General features: G+C 34.8%; 2 protein-coding genes across 2 annotated transcripts; one reads left to right on the top strand and one right to left on the bottom strand.

The window, feature by feature from the left end:
• Window positions 1–4,694: 4,694 nt before the first annotated feature.
• opn1sw1 (opsin 1 (cone pigments), short-wave-sensitive 1) lies at window positions 4,695–8,181 on the top strand. The gene is made up of 5 exons (XM_067391811.1): window positions 4,695–5,034; window positions 5,107–5,275; window positions 5,360–5,525; window positions 7,078–7,317; window positions 7,397–8,181. The coding sequence occupies exons 1-5, from the start codon at window positions 4,695–4,697 to the stop codon at window positions 7,490–7,492; spliced, it is 1,011 nt and encodes a 336-aa protein (XP_067247912.1). The 3' UTR covers window positions 7,493–8,181.
• A 1,028-nt stretch (window positions 8,182–9,209) lies between these two features.
• calua (calumenin a) lies at window positions 9,210–16,517 on the bottom strand. Its single transcript, XM_067391002.1, has 7 exons — window positions 16,343–16,517; window positions 14,625–14,861; window positions 13,164–13,357; window positions 12,424–12,590; window positions 11,331–11,391; window positions 11,041–11,240; window positions 9,210–10,942 (listed from the first exon to the last, which is right to left on the bottom strand). Exons 2-7 carry the CDS (start codon window positions 14,852–14,854, stop codon window positions 10,838–10,840), a joined length of 957 nt encoding a protein of 318 aa, XP_067247103.1. The 5' UTR covers window positions 14,855–14,861; window positions 16,343–16,517; the 3' UTR covers window positions 9,210–10,837.
• Window positions 16,518–20,225: the final 3,708 nt, after the last annotated feature.

Here is a 20,225-nt window from a genome sequence, read left to right as displayed (position 1 = left end):
TGATTGTGTTTTAATGTTTGTGAATTCAGCATATTACGAGGTATACTTACTACGGCGATAATTTCATTGTAGACACACCCACTGCTACACATGAAACGGTGACGGAGCCATTTGTGTTCCATATGGGAGTCGTCAGGAATCGATTATTATTCAGAATCGATTCCTGACGACTCCCATTTGGAACATAATTGGAACCAGATTGGTTCCAATTCTATCCCGATACTTCTTTACGATTCAGAATCAATGATTCTTCAATGATTCTTTTAGTACTTTCAAGGGTGAAATACTTTGAGGGGAAATGCAATTCTTATTGAATTTACTTAAATCTTTTGTTAAAATATGGCATAATTTCTCATATGTAAAGAGCAGAACTAACAAAATGTAATAAATATATTTCTGAAGGGTATGTTTAACTAGTAAGCCAAGGCTATTACATAAACTATAAAAAGGTAATGTTTATATTTATTTATTCAGTAAAATACCAATGATTACAATAAAACACATAGGCCTATTATGTACCTTGTCTGCATTTAATTTATATGAACAATCAGTTTTGACATTTCTGATTTAAGTCTAATAAGTCTTAGTTAAGACATAAAGGGTTGGACTTTGAAACTGAAACTGGCCAATATAGAGTTGGAGGTTTCAAGCCTATTTATATGCGGCCTGGTGGCCAAACTTAAGTTCACCCAAAAATTAAAATTCTGTCATTTATTACTTACGCCAAAAAACAAAATAATAACTTATTTCGTGATGGCCGATTTCAAAACACTGCATCAGGAAGCTTCGGAGCACAGTGAATCAGTGTATCGAATCATGATTCAGATCGCGTGTCAAACTGCTGAAATCACGTGACTTTGGCGCTCCGAACTGCGGATTCATGAAGCAGTGTTTTGAAATCGGTCATCACTAAATAAGTCATTATTTTGTTTTTTTGGCGCACCAAAAATATTCTCGTCGCTTTATAATATTAATATTGAACCACTGTACTCACATGAACTGATTTAAATATGTTTTTAGTACCTTTATGGATCTTGAGAGAGAACATTGCCATTGCCTCACTGAGCCATCGGATTTCGACAAAAATATCTTAATTTGTGTTCTGAAGATGAACGAAGGTCTTACAGGTGTGGAACGGCATGAGGGTAAGTAATAAATGACAGAATTTTCATTTTTGGATGAACTAACCCTTTAAGAGCAGAGTGTGAAGGTTGAATTAGCACAACAATAGCACAGCTGTACATAAAATATTGCAATCCACACAACATAATGGGAGAAATGTCAGAGTTTAAAAGAGGCAAATTGTTGGTGCATGTATCGCTGGCTCATCTTAGACCAGGACAGCAAGTTTTTGTGCACTTACAAATATAAACAGACAACATATTTCTTCCAGACACTTTAAATTATTAACGACCTGCAAATAATCAATTAAACATTATGGGTGCAACATCTGTGCAAATAAAGAACTCAAACTAAACATGCTAAACTAATAATTCTAAAGAGGCATACTTTGCAATGAATAAATTCTGACTGCATAAAACAGAACCGCTAGAAGTCAGCGTTATCTCAGAATAAACTGACGCCGGAGAAGCGCGAGGTGCAAACCCAGCTCACATGACGAGAGAATAAAGTACCCACTAATAAGGAGATCGACAAGAGTCAGTTGTTTGCAAAATAGGCCATGTTAAAATCCAAAACTCGGGAAACGCATTGAATCTGAGAGCTCACTTAATATCCCTACGCGATCCACGCTGCTGAGAGAGGCATTTACATAATGTACTGCAAGTTTTCCTCTCTGTAACAAAAAAGAAACACACAACAAAACGTTTATTTAAATAGCACTTTATGCATTAGACTGCTTTAAAGCAAGCAGTTTTACAGTATTAAATATAAAACAAACATTCAGTCATGAAACGGACTATAGTTGTTAAATAGTTTAGAAATTAAAAACTGTTATACTGTGAACCTTTAAAACACACACCTAAAGAATCCTGCAGTCACTTTACTATTTTCCCTTAGAATGCACAAAATTAGTGATATAGCCTATAGATACTGTATTGATTAAATAAAATAAAGTTGTTTGTAAGGTTTTATGCATATGGAGGTGTGTTCTTTATGACTGTTTTTTCTAAAATTACATCCTTTTTAAAAAAATATTGCTATATCGCCTTTCTTACTGTATTGCAATATATCACAATATATTATACAACCCCTGTATCGTGATACGTATCGTATTGCCAGATTCTTGGCAATGCAAACCCCTAAAAACTGGATATTTGCTGAACAATGATCTGAATATTAGGGAGGACTGGACACATCCCATTATGGTGGACTTCAGCAGTCTTTCCCGTTCTCTTCCTTGTCTATTTCTCCTTTTCTATCATACACATTTATCTCTCACACATTTGCATAACAGTCTAAAATGATCTTCCAAACAGCACAATTCCATATAGATACCTTCAAATACACATGAACGTGTATTTCAATAAATCTTCCACTTTATTCACACACATCCAATGAATGTAAACATTTGCATCATTTATTGATATGCTATTAATAAATGTTCATCTCTGTAATTCCCAGGATGTCCATCACCTTCCTGTAACCCAGGTCGTATCATACCCATGCAACTCAGATGCATAGCTTGGTTACAATACAAACCCGGGTCACTGGATGGCATCTGACTTTCATGAATTGGATCATTTAATATTTCTAAGACTACAAAATCAACATACAGCACAAAATATCAAACACAAACATGTTTTGAATTTTCGAGGAGTTGCACATATCATTGTATCAAGAAGCTGGAGGGAAATAGTACAAATAATACAATATAAAATGAATTCTAATTGTCAAACATGCAGGTTATTAATATGGTTACTTTTTTGTATGAATTTTGCATCTACATAATATAAACAGATAACATATTTCTTCCCGACACTTCAAATTAAAGACCTGCAAATAATAAATAAAGTAACAAAATTTAGATTTTGATTATATCTGTGCAAATAAAGAACTCAAACTAAACAAGCTAAATAATAATAATTCTAAAGAGGCATACTTTGCAATGAATAAATTCTCAGGTTATGATGCTAAATTTCATAAGTTATAATGAATTATTAACAAAAATCACATCACAAAATGCTCCCAACCTATACGACAATACTTACTTGCCAAAACCAGAGAAAAGAAAAAGCAAGTAGAGAGAGTTGGGAAGAGAAAAGTCTCCAAGGAGAAATGAAGGAACTTAAGTAAGGTGTATAAAAAGAGGCTGGATGTATTTACAGTTTAACACTCTTTATCTCCCTAGATTATCAAAATTGACCCACAGTCTAAGTCTCAGCTAACAAGATAAACTGCCAGTTTGGACGTAATCCCTCTGACATCAATGCGGTTTGTGGGGATTTTTAGGGATTGGTTTAGGTAAATCTGGTTTCCAGATTACGGCTCATCCTTGTGCTTGGAGACCTTAAGAGTTTGGTTTGCCTTTCACCTGCTTATACTGCTGCTCAAGAAATAAAGCCAAGACTTAATAAGCTTGTTTGGCCCAAAAAAAATAATAATCTAGGCCAATACTGTTATATTACCTTCAACGTGATTTTGCACACCCAAATCAATCTATCAGGATCCAGTGATTTAAGGAAATTCAAATGGGTCTACTTACATAGTATGCTTTCAGCTCATCAATGCTCTTGTCCAGGTTCTCAGGGACGCTGGCCTCGGCATATGTCATCCATCCCAAAGTCATCAAACATTCTCCCCAGAATAAGACACAATCATAGTCCTAGTTAGTTTCAGGTGCTATATATATAGGGTTTCAAATAATGGCCTTGCACCAAATTTAGCAGCTTTTGTGTGCAGAGGAGAGATTATATAGATAAAGAAGAGAAAGAGTTGTGTTGTTGCTCATCAGAAGCATTTGAGGTTTTAACATTTCATTGGCTCAGCCCAAGATGCAGAGAAAGAGAGAGAGAATGACAGAGAAAGAGAACAAGAGGAAGACAGACTCAAAAGTGATGAGTAGTGTGATGGTTTCGCAATCGTATGGTTACTACTTTTCCAGACTAGAAGCTCTAAAGCTATACAGACTATATCTAAAGAAGACAATACTGTTCTCATTATTCAGCTCAAGTCAGTTCAGTGCTGATTCAGTTCAGCTCAACTCATTTAATTCAGCTGTAAAGCAGCTCTACAGAAGGCAATAGTGTCATTGTTCAGCTCAAGCCAGTTCAATATTGATTCAATTCAGTTCAATAAGTTCCTCAATTATAAAGCAAATTCTGTCATTATCCAACTCAATTCAGTTCAAGTTTATAAAAGTTCAGAATTATATTACTGAATATCAAGTTTCTTTTAGAATCGTCTAGATGTGGAATACGCTGTTGTTTTTGTTATAATTCAACCTAAAGCATATAATATTCTCTGCATGTCTTAGAAAAACACGTGTTGCCTAATCATGTGCTTAGAGATTCCACGGAAGCGTTGAATGTAATTCGCATGGACAGGGCGGATTATCCCGGCAACATGTCCGGAAGATCACCCAGAGGATGATCTTCCTCTTCATCCACAACTTTTCACACCAGGCAAGACTTTGAGGATTTTATAAAAGGCTATCTGGTCCGCATTCGTCAGTTAGGCTGCTCATAGACTCCACCAGGACACTGTGTTAGGACAAGGCCTCTAACGGCGCAACCATGGACGCGTGGGCCTTTCAGTTTGGAAACCTTTCCAAAATCAGCCCCTTCGAGGGCCCACAGTACCACCTGGCCCCCAAGTGGGCTTTCTACCTGCAGGCAGCTTTCATGGGCTTCGTATTTTTTGTGGGCACCCCTCTGAATGCCATTGTCCTCTTCGTTACAATGAAGTACAAGAAGCTCCGACAGCCTCTCAACTACATCCTAGTGAACGTCTCCCTAGCAGGCTTCATTTTCGACACATTCTCTGTAAGCCAAGTATTCCTCTCGGCTCTTAGAGGTTATTTTTTCTTCGGTCCTACGTTATGTGCGATGGAATGCGCAATGGGATCGATTGCTGGTAAGAGTCTAAAAGTTTGAACAGTAGGCATTACATTCAGATTGGTGTGCTGATGATTTTTTGTTTTCACAGGTCTTGTGACGGGATGGTCCCTTGCTGTTCTGGCTTTCGAGAGATATGTGGTCATCTGCAAACCCTTCGGAAGCTTCAAGTTTGGGCAAAGCCAGGCCCTCGCAGCTGTGGCGTTCACCTGGGTCATGGGTATCGGCTGTGCCACTCCTCCTTTCTGGGGATGGAGCAGGTGAAGGAAATATTCTTGGTGAGATGTTTGGAAACACGCACTCATAATATTAAAGATTGATTTTATTTACATTTTAATTTACAGATACATTCCAGAGGGCCTCGGCACCTCCTGCGGACCTGACTGGTACACAAAAAGCGAGGAGTACAATACAGAGAGCTACACTTACTTCCTCATGGTCACCTGCTTCATCTTGCCAATTACCATCATCGTCTTCTCTTACTCACAGCTCCTGGGTGCCCTGCGTGCTGTGAGTGTCCCAACTCTTTGCTTTTAACAAACTCTTGTAGACAGAAATTGGTAAAGATTTGTAGATTAATAATTGTTTTAATGAATATTTATTTATTGCATATCCAGGCTATATTTGTGGTTTATTTATGATTAATATGTTATTATTAAGCATTTAATAATTATTTATTTTGCTTCTGATTTTCAAATTCTGGCCATGCTTAAATAGATATAGCCGATCAGGGTCCTTTGCTTCCAAAGCAATGCAGAACAAAATAAATTTTTAATTTTGCAAACTGCCAATTTTTTTTTTTTTCATGTATCCCAAACTTTCTGGCCAAAAAAATTCAATTTATTCCCCCCATTACTTTTACTACAGAAGAGGATTAGGGCCAAGCAATAATAAAAAAATAAAACCATTTTGAGATTAAAGTTGTTAAATTTCGAGAAAAAACTCGTTAAATTTCGAGAAAAAGGTCGAGATAAAATGTTGAGAATAAACTCGTTAAATTGCAAGAAAAAAAAAGTCGTTAGATTATGAGAAAAAAGTCAAGATAAAATGTTCAGAATAAAGTCATTAAATTACGAGAAAAAGGTTGTCAAATTATGAGAACAAATTAGTTAAATTATGAGAAAAATGTCGTTAAATTTCGAGAAAAAAGTCGAGATAAAATGTTGAGAATAAACTCATTAAATTATGAGAATAAAGTCATTAAATTACGAGAAAAAAGTCGTTAAATTATGAGAACAAATTCATAATTTAATGACTTTATTCTCAACATTTTATCTTGACTTTCTTTCTCATAATTTAACGAATTTGTTCTCATAATCTAACGACTTTTTTTTCTCGTAATTTAATGACTTTATTCTCAACATTTTATCTTGACTTTTTTCTCGAAATTTAACGAGTTTTTTCTCGTAATTTAATGACTTTATTCTCAACATTTTATCTCAACTTTTTTCTCGAAATTTAACAATTTTTTTCTCGTAATTTAACGAGTTTATTCTCAACATTTTATTTTGACTTTTTTTCTCGAAATTTAACTTTAATCTCGAGATGGTTTTATTTTTTTATTATTGCTTGGCCCTAATCCTCTTCCGTTCTTTTACAGTCAGAAACTGATTTTTAAAGTAATTTATTTTTATAGAGCTCACACTTGCAAAAATAATATCACAGAGAAATATTTTTTAATAAACAAAAAGTGTTTAAAAGTACCATGGCCTTCCTATGAGGTATTATGATGTTATTAATTACTATTACTAGTTTTCCATGGCTCTGTCCAATCAGATAAGGATTAAGAATATTATTTTTTAAGAATTAAAAATTGATAAACTTAATAATGTAATATTGTTTTAAAATGATAATTTAATGCACACATGGAGTAGGACACTAAATGTATTTTTTAAAATATACATATGACTATAACTATAGTATAACTATATATAATATATATAGTATGTATACTAAATCTCTACTAAATTACTAAATCTCAATATCTTTCAGAATATGTGTGAATGCTTCATCAAAATAAACATGGATATTTCAAAAGCTATAAAATGAAATTGACCCATAGGTTGCAGCCCAGCAGGCTGAGTCAGCCTCTACCCAGAAGGCCGAGAAGGAAGTGTCCAGGATGATTATTGTAATGGTTGGCTCTTTTTTGGTTTGCTATGGCCCTTATGCCATATCTGCCATATACTTTGGCTATGCTGACGATGCAAACAAGGATTACCGTCTGGTCGCCATCCCCGCTTTATTCTCAAAGAGCTCCTGTGTATACAATCCCCTAATCTACGCCTTCATGAACAAACAGGTGAGATGAACAACACAAGTGTGTTGAATAATAACTATGCACATGCAGACAAACACTAATCTTCCATTTTATATTCCAGTTCCATGCCTGCATCATGGAGACGGTATTTGGCAAGAAGATTGATGAGGCCTCAGAGGTTTCCAGCAAGACCGAAACCTCTTCCGTGGCCGCATAAATTATTCCACACCACATTTACATCTTGTCTGGACCTGTTTTCCTGTTATCCTCCCCCTGATTGTTCAAATCCCATACCTTTACACATTGTCAAGAGCCAAGGGAGCCCCTTTGTCTCGAAGACACAGCCCGCTGGATGGCCAAACCAGGCACGATATCCTACCATCCTTCTTGTGCAGTACATCTTCAAATACGTCTTTTATTTATTTTTTGTAATGAAAACACTGCTATTTAAACAGTGCATTATGCATTGATAATAATAAATTTAATTTTCATCTCGCAAAAGAAAATCTAAAAAAAAGAGAGAGAGAATTATATGAGACATCCTCTCGTGTGAATGGACTTGTGCAAACTGAAAATGGAAATTCCTGATTTTGTTTTTAAAATGCTCTTTGACTGACCCATTAGGCACAATACATTGTAGTGGCGTTTTTATTCAATCACAATGACAGCTGAAGGAAACTAAGCATTGAGAATTTTCTAAAACCCCATACCAATCAAAAGTGTTCATTTCGACAAAAGAGCAGAATGTAACTAAGCGGTTTACTCTCCTCTAAAGAACTTACGAAGGCACCAGCTTTCTGGCTGGCTTAGCCAAGATATATAAGATCACAAGGAATTATCCAAGTCCATCCGCTTGTTTGCAGCCGAGGAACATTTCATTGGAAGTTTGCAGGTAACAAATCATGACTGACAGCTCCTGTCCAATCTCATGGCTTCATGATGTCGGATCTCTATATGAATCTATATTACCTCTGTACATGTTCTGTATTAATTAGACATACAGTGTGCATGAATTTGTACATGTTCGCTGTTTTTAGAATTAATAAAGATTTATATTGTTTGATGCATTCTTTCCCTCTACCTGTTGGTTTCTATTAATCAACTGAAATAGTCTTTATCCCATTTCCTGAAATACTAAAATCAACAAATCAATCAAGGATGACAGTTTTGAACATGTTGATATTTTTTTTAATTATTTCAGCTGTTCATTTCAGCTATATATATATATATATATATATATATATGACAATATAATTTGTCATGACGCAATGAAACATACCATATTGTTTGGACATCATTTTGGCAAAGTGGTTATACCAAACTAGCTATTATTATTTTATTGGTTTCAATGAAAATGGCCAGATAGAAGGAGCTGTTCTCTGCAACCAAGGAGTATATTGTTGAAATGGCTAAATCTGATCAATAAGTTATGGATATTGCTCATGTGCGGTATGTGAATGGTCAAAATGTCCACAGAATTATTTCAAAGTACAGTGAAATCTCATGCAGAATGTAAAGTGCTGTGGCTCAATGAAGACTAATCAACATTTTGACCAGAGGATGAAAATCACCACTTCAAAACAGCTTCTAAAGACCTCCAATTTCATCTTGAACTGTAAGCCAACAACTAGAAGAGGCTGGATTGAGAAGTTGTGTACACTGTAAACAGTATAACTAACTTATAATGGAAAGTAGCTTTTACTCAAAATGTGCCAAAAGTTTAACTATTATTTTTGAGTTCATTCAACATCTACCAGAGATTTAAGTTAACACACTAAATATTTTTTTGGTTTTCACAACTCAGCTAAAGTTTAGGGTTCAGTTCACTTGAAAAAATAGATTCAACCATAATCAAATCTTTTAATGTCAAACATACGCCCTCTAGTGGAATGTTTTTTCCCTCCACACAGATACCCAGACGTTCACAGGTCAATTAAAGTCCAAATATATGCATTTTTATTTCGATAGCTACAAAAATATACAAATATTCAGCTGTTTATAATCATGTTGCAGACTGGTCTAAATGGTGCTTTCATCTTGAAAGGTGTCAGGTATGTTCGTAGGGGACAACTGGAGTGTTTTAATACCAAATGGCGCCAATTGGCAGGGGAAACATATTGGTATTGATGCAGCATGTCTATAGTAGGTTTTGGAAGAATGTAGTTGCTGGCACTTTGAAAATAGACCAATACTTAGGAATCCTGCTGAACACAATGTAGCCAAGTATGGAGGATCTGCCTGGAGAGCAAATCTGTATTTTCTCGATCCCAAACACAATGCAACAAAGTTGCACACAAGTGTTCATGCTCAGCATTTCAAATTCTTCAACTGAAATGTCATTAAAAACATATATTGTGCAAATATCCCATCTGGACATCACTTTTGGCTACTACTGTGTAATATACATAAAATATTTCATTAATTTTTTTAAACAATATTTTCTATTTCTTCTATTTTTGGAATCTCAAACAAAATGACAGGCAGAAAGTAATTACTAAAAAAAGATAATCAGTCATAATTATTTATTGACAATTTGTTGTTTTCAACATACAATCTGTTGAGCTAAAACAGCACCATTTGAAGGAAGTCACCTGAAAACCTTGGGTGCTAAAACATTTTATATAGAACAAAAAAAAAAAATGCATTAATGGACTAATGTTACATTTGTAACAGCAAATTTGTTGCAAACATCATATAATTTATAGTGTATTTCAAACAATGATATTGAAAGCAACAAACTATTCAGCAATGTGTTCGATTGGACCCTATGAACCAAAAATATTTGAAGTTTTAGACATATAGCTCCAACTGAAGACCCAAATCAAAAAGAAAATTCAGTGAAAGGCACAATGACAGATGAATGTTTCATTAAAGTTCACAAATGATAGAAATTCATGGGAATGCGTGAATGAAGATTTTTTCCCCTAAATAAATATACAAAGAAAACAGCATATTGCTTTTAGAGAGAAACAAAGAGGATCCTAATCATCCTATAATCAATGTTTGTGCCAAGACAAGTACACACAGGAAAGAAATGTGAGATTACAAGTATAAAACTATATACATATTCACATAAATGTGTGAATATATATATATATTTTATACCTATTTGTATAAACCCTACGGAAGAAACCATTTTGAGAGCTTTTAGTACTTCTAGTATGCTAATGAACAGGACTGTGAACAGCAAGGGGAGCTGATCATAGATCAGTAGCTTGTATAAAATTGCCTTTAATCTAGCTCTGAATAAACCGCTTCTCATTAAAAAACAAATATCAACAGTTATCGAAATGATAAAAATGCTGTACATGGACCACGATTTCAAAGACGGATCAAACAAACACCGATAACACATTTTACAATAAAAAAAAATAAAACAAAAACAAAAAAAGAAAGCATGTTGTGAATGCATGTCCATGTGCAAAAAGAGAAAACAATCTATAAAGTGAACTAAATCTGAGGAATTAGTGTTGCATTATGATGAAGCAATATAAAATAAATTATATTCTTTTACCAAAAACACGTTCAAAAGTAATTTTCTATTATACTAGAAAAAAAAGAGTTAAAACTCATCATGTCGAACTAACGCCTCCCCAAAGTCAGTCGCTTGACTTCCAACAAACAAATCGTACTTGTTGATTATTTCCTCTTTGGTGAGTTTGCCATCCTGAAAAAACACAAAAACAACAGTGTGACAGACTCAGTTAAAATGATTTCAGTTATAACGTTACAAAAGCTGCCAAAAGGTTTGTATGGTCGGCTTACCTTGTTTGTGTCAGACTCGTACACCAAATGCTTTGCTTCGGCTTCTGCATGGTCGTAGTCGGCCGGTAGGATCCAGTCCATAGTCTCCTCTTTGTCCATCTTTCCATCCTTGTTCTTGTCTCTAAACTCCGAAAACTGCTCTCGCTCTGTCGACACCCATTCTGGCTCGTCCATTTCATCCTCATGGTTGTACATGTCGCCTGATATTCAAACAAATTCAACCGATTTTAAGCTGTGAAAGCTGTGGAAGACGGTTTCAAATATCATACATAAGACTATTTTTTACTCACCAATATACTCCTCCAGGTCAATAAAACCATCACCATTCTTATCAATATCCTCCATAGTTTCCTAATAATAAAATTGAAGGAGAAAAATCAGTGAAAAGGGGGTTAGAGAAAATTACATTTAAAACATCCTAAGCAGAGCCCATTAGGTTCATTCATACATGTGCTGGGTCTTAGTTTGCAAAATTCATCAATGCACATGATTAGGAAGAAAAAAAAAAGTTTGTTGTTTTAATTTCTAATTAACGTCAGCAGTATTTTTATTTTTAAACCCCAACAACCAAGATCCATTCTGGAATGTAACACTCACTTTTATGATCCAATCAATTCCCAATGGATAAAATTATGCCACACCTTACATTTTCTCATTGAATTACCCATTTCACTCACAATTACAATACCATTCAAAGTTTTTTTTTTTTTTTAAAGAAATAAATACTTTTATTCAGTAAGGATGCATTAAATTGATCAAAAGTGGCAATGAAGACATTTAAAATGTTACAAAAGATTTCAAATTAAAGCTGTTCTTTTGTAAGGATCGGTGCACATGACTTGGCGAAAGAAATTAACAATTCGTTTCCAGGACTTACTTATATGTCAGCATATTCTACTAATTTGTTCCCTCATTTTAAGTAAATTGTTTGCACGATTTAATAATTTGTTCCCTCATTTTACTAAATCATGGCCATGTTATAATAATTGGTTCCCTTTTTTTGGTTAAGTCAAACGAGGGAAAGATTTAATAAATCGAGGCCAAAATTTACTAAAACGTTAGAACGAATTGTTAATGTGTTATTATTTTTGCCCACATGTGCCGTCATGTGCGGGGCTCTGTACTTCTGAACTCTCTATTCACCAAAAAATACAGACAAAAAGTTTATCAGTCTCCACAAAATATTTCCACTCATTTTAAGTTGTAGTAATATTTCACGACATTCACATTTTTACTGACAAATGCAGCCTTGGTGAGCAAACATTAAAAAATCTTACCAACCCCAAACCTTTGAACGGTGGTGTACATCAGATTACAGAAGTAAAAAGGGATGCGAACAGGTTTCACAATAACTTAGAACCGACATAATAGTAAAAGACCCACCAACACAACAATGTCCTTCATATGTTCATACTCCTCAGGATGCAGGAAGGCAGTGAACTCCTCTTTGTCAGCGATGTGGTCTCCATTTCCATCAGCCATTTTAAAGCGTCGTTCATCTCTGGCCATCATCTGCTTGTAGTTGTAGCCATCATCAGGTTCAGGATCATCTAGAAAAAACACAGACAGCACAAATTATTATTAAAATGCTCATTTTTGCAATACTGCTCAATAATTCTGTCATCATTTACTCACTCATGCCGTTTCAAATCTGTATGACTTTCTTTCTTCTATAGAACACAAAAGAAGATATTTTGAAGAATGTTTCAGCTGTTTTTATACATATAATGAAAGTCAGTATGGTCTCTAAAACATTCGACGCCGTTGACTTTCATTATATGACAACATTTTTAAAAACATCTTCTTTTGTGTTCCACGGCAGAAAGAAATTCATTCATGTTTGGAATTACATGTGCTGATGAAAATTATGACAGAATTGTTGGTTGCACTTTATTTGACAGTACTTGCTCTTTCAATGTACTTACAGTGTACTTACACACAAAAGTACTGAATAATGTAGGGTAACTACATGGGTTAAGTTACGGTTTCAGGGTTAGTACCCAGTAATTGTCATTACTACAAGTATGCGAAACAGGTTTGTAAAATAAAGTGCTACCAAACTGTTATTTTTGGGCAACCGATCCTTTAAGCTTGTTCATAAAAAAAAAAGACTGCATTTTTACCAAGGTATGTTCCGTATGTGACATTCTTATATTCATCCCAAGAGATCATGCCATCATTATTCATGTCAAAATCCTTCCACTGCCTTTCCACATTGTCATAGATGTACTTCTTTTGAGCCTTTTTGATCCATGCTTTCAGCTCGGCCTCTGTGACAAAACCATCCTCGTCTGCATCAATCTTATCCACAATTTTACTGAAAGGCAAACAGATGAATTAACTATAAGAATGCATCCTCCTCTCAAGCCATTTTAGCCCACCAGCAACTATAGTTGCCGCAGTGTATGGTTGTCATTTTCCTTTTGTAAGTATTTTTTTTTTAGATGTTTTCCATGTCTCAATGACATGCAAGAAAACAACAAAATAAAGGATTTCAAGAACAAATAAAAAGGTATTCACTTCCTTCCTATGACATGAGGCTGTCAACTTCCTACCCCTACTTCTAGGAAGCATTTTGAAGGCAAACCCTCCCAAAGAACAGTAATTTTCATGTTAATATAAAGTATTTTTTGTTGCCATATCTACAAAATCAGATTTATACATCATCTGAAAGCTGAATATATATAAGCTTTCCATTGATGTATGGTTTGTTAACATAGGGCATTTGGCCGAGACTCAACTATTTGAAAATCTGCAATTTTAAGGTGCAAAACAATCGAAATATTGAGTAAATTGCCTTAAAGTTGTCCAAATGAAGTCCTTAACTATGTATAACAAAAATATTTTTTTTGTGTATTTACAGTAGAAAATTTACAAAATATTTACAAAATATCTTCATGGTCCATCCTAATGATTTTTACTATAAAAAAAACAACAAAACAAAAAAAAAAAATCGGTCATTTTGACTCATACAATGTATTGTTGGCTATTGCTACAAATATACCCGTGCGACTTCTGACTGGTTTTGTGGTCCAGGATCACATATAGGAGTAATTTTTTCTAACAAACGATGTAATTTAACTTTTTTGATTCACAACTTAATGGCTGGACTTTGTTCTGCACTATGTTCCACCACTTTAAGACTAATGGATTTGTTGTTTGAGAGATTATAAGCTATATGCAGCTTTTTTTGGGTTCACACTGAATGTTCTCCCACTTTGATTGATCTGTTGAAAGCAGTTAATTTGAGTTAGATACCAAATTTTCTCCTCCTATTCAAATTTTACATTGAAGGGGTGCATACAACATATTTGCCCACCAGCACCTATAGTTGCCACACATTCAAATAAGTTTTTTAAGAAAAAAAAAAAAAAAAAACCTGAGGAAAATAAATGCAGAACATGTTCACATAGGACACTATTAACAGGACTATATGCATGAAATCATTCTGAAAAATTTGGGCACAAATGGGTTAATTATTTTTTTGCACAGTCACATATGCTGCTGGATAATTAATGACTTCCACTCATTCTGTTGCTGCAAATCTCTGCTAAATGCCCCTTAACACTCAGCACAATCCTTACCCAAGCCTATTCTTGCTTTCCTCCGGGGTCAGGTCATCAAAAGTCTTGGCTTCCTCTTCCCCAAGGAATGCATCATGGTCATAGTCAAAGTTTGCGCCATCGTCATGCTCTTTGCTGCTCAGTGGCGTTTCATGGTGGACACGGTCTTTCTTCTCTGTGGGTTTGCTGGTGGCATAAACCACACACAGAGCAAAGCACATCAACAGAGGCCTAATCTCCATCTTCATCATGTAAGCTCTGAAGAAAGAGAGAGCAAATATTAGCATATATATGTCCCAAATATAAAAATAATACAGGCCACGAGAATTTCTAGTGTGGTTATGTTTACATAAACCACAGTGCAAATATAATTTCATGAGTTAACAATGTCTGTTTGAATCAGTGAATGCAAACACTGGGTATGTTTGAGTAAGAAGTGCGACACTACTGTTCAAAAGTTAAGAGAAGTCTCTTAAGCTGACCAAGGCTGCATTTATGGTGTCAAAAAATACAGTTAATATTGCTAAATATTATTACAATTTTAAAGAACTGTGTTTTCTATTTTAATATATTTGAAAATGTCATCTATACATGTGGTGACAAAGCTGACTTTTTAGCAGCCACTGCTCCAGCCTTCAGTGTCACATGATCTCCCAGAAATCATTCTTATATGCTGATGTAGTGTTTGTGGAAATCATGATCCCTTTTTTTCAGGATTCTCTTATGAATAGAAAGTTAAAAAGAACAGAATATATTTGAAATAGTAAAGACATTTATAATTCTACAAAGGACTTCTGTCACTTCTAGACAATTTAATTTGTCCTTGTTGAATAAAAGGATTATATATATATATATATATATATATATATATATATATATATATATATATATATATATATATTGACCCCAAACCTTTGAACGGTAGTTAAATGTGAGTAGCAGGGGGAAGAGAACCATCCTGACTTGCAAAATATCAGGCGGAACCTTTGACAGGAAACACTTGTTGACAAAAATGTGTTTCCAGAGAAGGGGGAAAAACGAAAAGGTGTAATAAAAATGACAAGTAACACAGCCAAGATAAGTGTCCCAGACACATCAACAAAAGTAGCACAAAAAAAAAGATCAGTGTGGTGGTCTAAGCTTGAAAATGGGTCGCAGATCTAAATGAAAGTAATACTGCAATAATAAATAATAATGCTATCACAATAACCTGCATGCCTTTAAATAACTTCAGTCTCAATCAGAGATTAGTCACACCAGAAATAAATCTGTTAACTGCATAAACAGCTTCACTGGGACTTTGGTAGGCACAGTAATATAAGAAACATTTATGATATTTTGGTCTTAGACAAACAAATCCAAAAGCTCTGTATTAATGGTCAACCAATACGTTAACAAAAATTATTAGGCCAGTAAGTTACCTTTCGGCACATATAAGATATTATGGCAGTCTCGGTCACCATTCACTTTTATTGTATGGAAAAAATGCAATGAAAGCGAATGGTTACTGGGGCCGTCAGCCTTTTATCATTCTAAATTAGTTTTCCACAGATGAAAGAAAGACATTTAGGGTAAGTAAATCATAACATAATTTTAATTTTGGGGTAAACTATCCCTTTAATATTCAATACTAACTGTCCCTTTAAGTGAGTCGTCATTACAACGTACACGGTCAGGCAAAGCAACGGTCAACAATATTTCTATAGTACAAACAAAGACGTATAAAAATACAAACATACCTAGATTTTGTACGAGGCCGAGATTCTCAGACACAATACAGGGTCTTTGGTTTAATCTGCACACCCCTGTGCCACACCGTTTTTCGGACGAGAGCAACGATGCGATCCAATCACAGCGGGAACAGTGAAGTCCGTCCACTGTCATTGGGCCACTTCAGCACGACAAACCCCGGATGTAACGGAAACCGTTGTTTAAAAATGCGCTGACTCATCGCACTCTCTTTTAATTGGCCACAGCGCAACGGGAAACCAATCAGCGCAAGAGACTACAAAATCGGTTGATGCGTCGCTCGCATCCGTTGTGCGCCTAGTGAATTGTCTTATTGGGTACGTCTTGCCACGTCCCCAAATTTGAGAGACCCGCAATTCCTCGCGGAAAGGTGCTGCCATCCTATAGCTAGACAAACCACATATATATAGATATTTATATAAGCGATTAAAGCAGTATCGTACTAGTAAAGCAGCAGTAGTAGTTTAAAGTATACTTTATTTTATTCTATTTATGAGAAAGAATTTTTGCAGTAAAGCCCAAACTTTATTCCAGTTTAGCTTATCAGACAATATTGTTCCAAAAAGAAATTAAAGGTGGAACGGAAATTCTTAAAGGGTTAGTTCACCCAAAAATGAAATTTCTGTCATTTTTAGTTACCCTCATCGCCTCATGCCGTTCCAGACCCTTAAGACCTTCGTTAATCTTCGGAACACAAATTAAGATATTTTAGTTGAAATCCGATGGCTCTGTGAGGCACAGTGGTTCAATATTAAAATTATAAAGCGACGAGAATATTTTTTTAATGTGCTAAAAAAACAAAATAACGCCTTATTTAGTGATGGCCGATTTCAAAACACTGCTTCAGGAAGCTTCTGAGCATAAATGAATCAGTGTATCGAATCATGATTCAGATCGCGTGTCAAACTGCCAACGGCTGAAATCACGTGACTTTGGCACTCCGAACAGAAGATTCGACACACTGATTCATTATGCTCCGAAGCTTCCTGAAAGTGTGTTTTTTGAAAACGGCCATCACTAAATATGTCTTTATTTATTTATTTATTTATTTTTTTGGCACTCCAAAAATATTCTCTCTTTATGGTCCGTGTACGTTTTGATAGTTTGTTTTCCAATTTGAAACGAAATACGCAGAAACGAGAAAACGGTCGTTTCCCGTTTTTTCGTTTGTTAAAAAAACGGAAAAAACGAGATTTTGACTCGATTTTCGTTTTTTCGGGTCACGGATAGAAAACGGAAACACGACTTCAAAACTCGTTTTCCACATGTGGGCGGTCATTACACGCCCCTTTCAGCCGATTGGTCAATCAAATCTGAGCCAGTGACGTCGTCTTCAGTTCGTTCTACAAAATAACAGTCCTCTGCCGCTATATTAGTAGATGTCATAAATCGGCTTTCTTCTGCCTAACGCGTATTTCACAGAATATTTATTTCAGAAATGTTAATCAGCACACAGACTGTTGTAATGCATAGTGAAACTGCACTACCCACACATAGGAGCGGATGAAAAGAGCAGATTAAAAAAAAATTTTGAATAAATAGAATAAATCACAATAAATACGTAGTGTAAGAACTTTTGAAAAACGAACAATAGCTCATCTCTCTTTATTTATTTATTTTATATGGCCTAATGCCTGCTGAATATAGGCTAATGTTAATAACCCTTTGGTTAAAAGATTGAGGGAATATGTAAAGATCAAACATTAAAGATCATAATTACAGCTACATAGCTATTTTAGTTATGACAAAAATAATATATAAATGTTAAGCCAAAACGAATTAGTTTAAAGCTGAACTGAAACAGAAACCGGCGTTATAACTAGGCCTACCTCTCTAATTTGACAAATCCAAATGTTTCAATATTCACGATTTGGAGGCTAAACTATAGCCTATTTATTATTTAAACGCTTTTATTGTAGCCTACACAGACTACTTAAAATGAGCAGTATAACTTTTTATATATTTGGTTGAATGTAGGCCTATGTTATTTTGACAATTAACAGACTGTGATGTCAAGTTACTAAAACTGATGTTGTGTGAGCGCGTGAGGCGCCGACGCGTTCACTTGAATTTTCTTATAAAAGCTGAAACAACATAAAATACTCAGACATTTATGGTCAATGTAACACCATTCGAATCTGTGAAGGGTTAAATAGGCCTATTATTTTTGTACACTCACAATAAAAACAAAACATTGCTCGTAAAATAAAGAAATTTTCTGCAGTCTCGGTTTCCTTTCTGAACTTCTCAAAAATGAACCGACACTCATATTGTCGCATTTTTTCCCCTTTCATTTTCGTAATATGTTAATTACTTAAGTGAAATAAATTTCGCGCATAGACATATGCTATTTATTCCTTTTATATAATTTAATCCTTTTTTTTTTTCGTTCACAGAAGCGCGGCAGGTGGTAATGATGTTCTGTTGTTTTTTCTGCTATTTGTTCATGTAGGCTAAAACTAACCCCCTTGGATTTTTTTTGTTTTTGTTTTATGATTCACAGACATTTATCAAATTTCGTTTAATTCTAATTTAATATAATCTTGTCGGTTAATGAAACGATGATCGCATCAGTTGAAAGTCAGGGGGAAAAACAGAAATTATATTGACAAGGCAACAATAATTTTCGTTTAGTTTAAGTTTTTCAAAACATGAACTGCATACAGTAAATTTTCCCGCTGTTTAAGCCACGGATATTTACGAAATAAAATAATTATAAAGATGATAAAATATAATAAAAATAATTACAAGGATAATAAAAGTTCTATGTTTAATATACGGGAGTTTTTGTTTTGCTGTTGTCCACTAAAGCAATTGACGCAGAATCGCCAATAGCCGTTAAATCGAAATTGAAAGCAAAATGTTCAGGGCCATAGCTAATTCATTCAAAAGCGAAGGAAAGACAGAAAAAGTGAGGATAGCAAGTAAACTGTGACATATGATAATGTTCACTGTGTTCATAAAAGTGTTTAATTTAAGAGATAAAATCAGCATGGCCATTTATAAGCTAAGGGAAACTAAAAAGCCCCCCGATGGTGATACCGTTATTAGGTGTTGCCACCTAGTGGATAGCCTATTTTCTAATATGACTGCATATTTTACTGCAAGGAATGCATCTGCTAAATGATTGAATTTAAATGTATAAAATATAAACACAACATTAAAATAAGAAAAAAAAAATGAGTGCAGTAGCCACTGATCTATAATAGAGAATAGTCTATCATTATAGCCTATTGATCGGTGGTAGTAGCCCAAAGGATGTCAATGTCATGCGCTTGGTAACAGATGGAATTTACATTTTAAAAACACAATGACAGCTTAAAAACAGACAATTAAATTTACTGTAGTTTTTTTAAACTACTTTTATCTGTGCAAACATATTTCTGTGAAATACGCGTTAGGTTGCACAGAAGAAAAAGCCGATTTATGACATCTACTAATATAGCGGCAGAGGACTGTTATTTTGTTGAATGAACTGAAGATGACGTCACTGGCTCAGATTTGATTGACCAATCGGCTGAAAGGGGCGTTTAATGACGCCCACATGTGGAAAACGAGTTTTGAAGTCGTGTTTCTGTTTTCTATCCGTGACCCCAAAAAAAAGAAAATCGAGTCAAAATCTCGTTTTTCCGGTTTTTTTTAACAAACGAAAAAACGGGAAACGACCGTTTTCTCGTTTCTGCGTATTTCATTTCAAATTGGAAAACAAACTATCAAAACGTACACGGACCCTTTATAATATTAATATTGAACCACTGTACTCACATGAACTGATTTAAATATGTTTTTAGTACCTTTATGGATCTTGAGAGAGGAAATGTCATTGCTCCCTATGGAGGCCTCACGGAGCCTTCGGATTTCAACTAAAATATC

Source organism: Chanodichthys erythropterus, chromosome 8, assembly GCF_024489055.1.
Source record: "Chanodichthys erythropterus isolate Z2021 chromosome 8, ASM2448905v1, whole genome shotgun sequence".
NCBI lineage: Eukaryota > Metazoa > Chordata > Actinopteri > Cypriniformes > Xenocyprididae > Chanodichthys > Chanodichthys erythropterus.
This window is presented reverse-complemented; position numbering and strand designations above follow the sequence as displayed.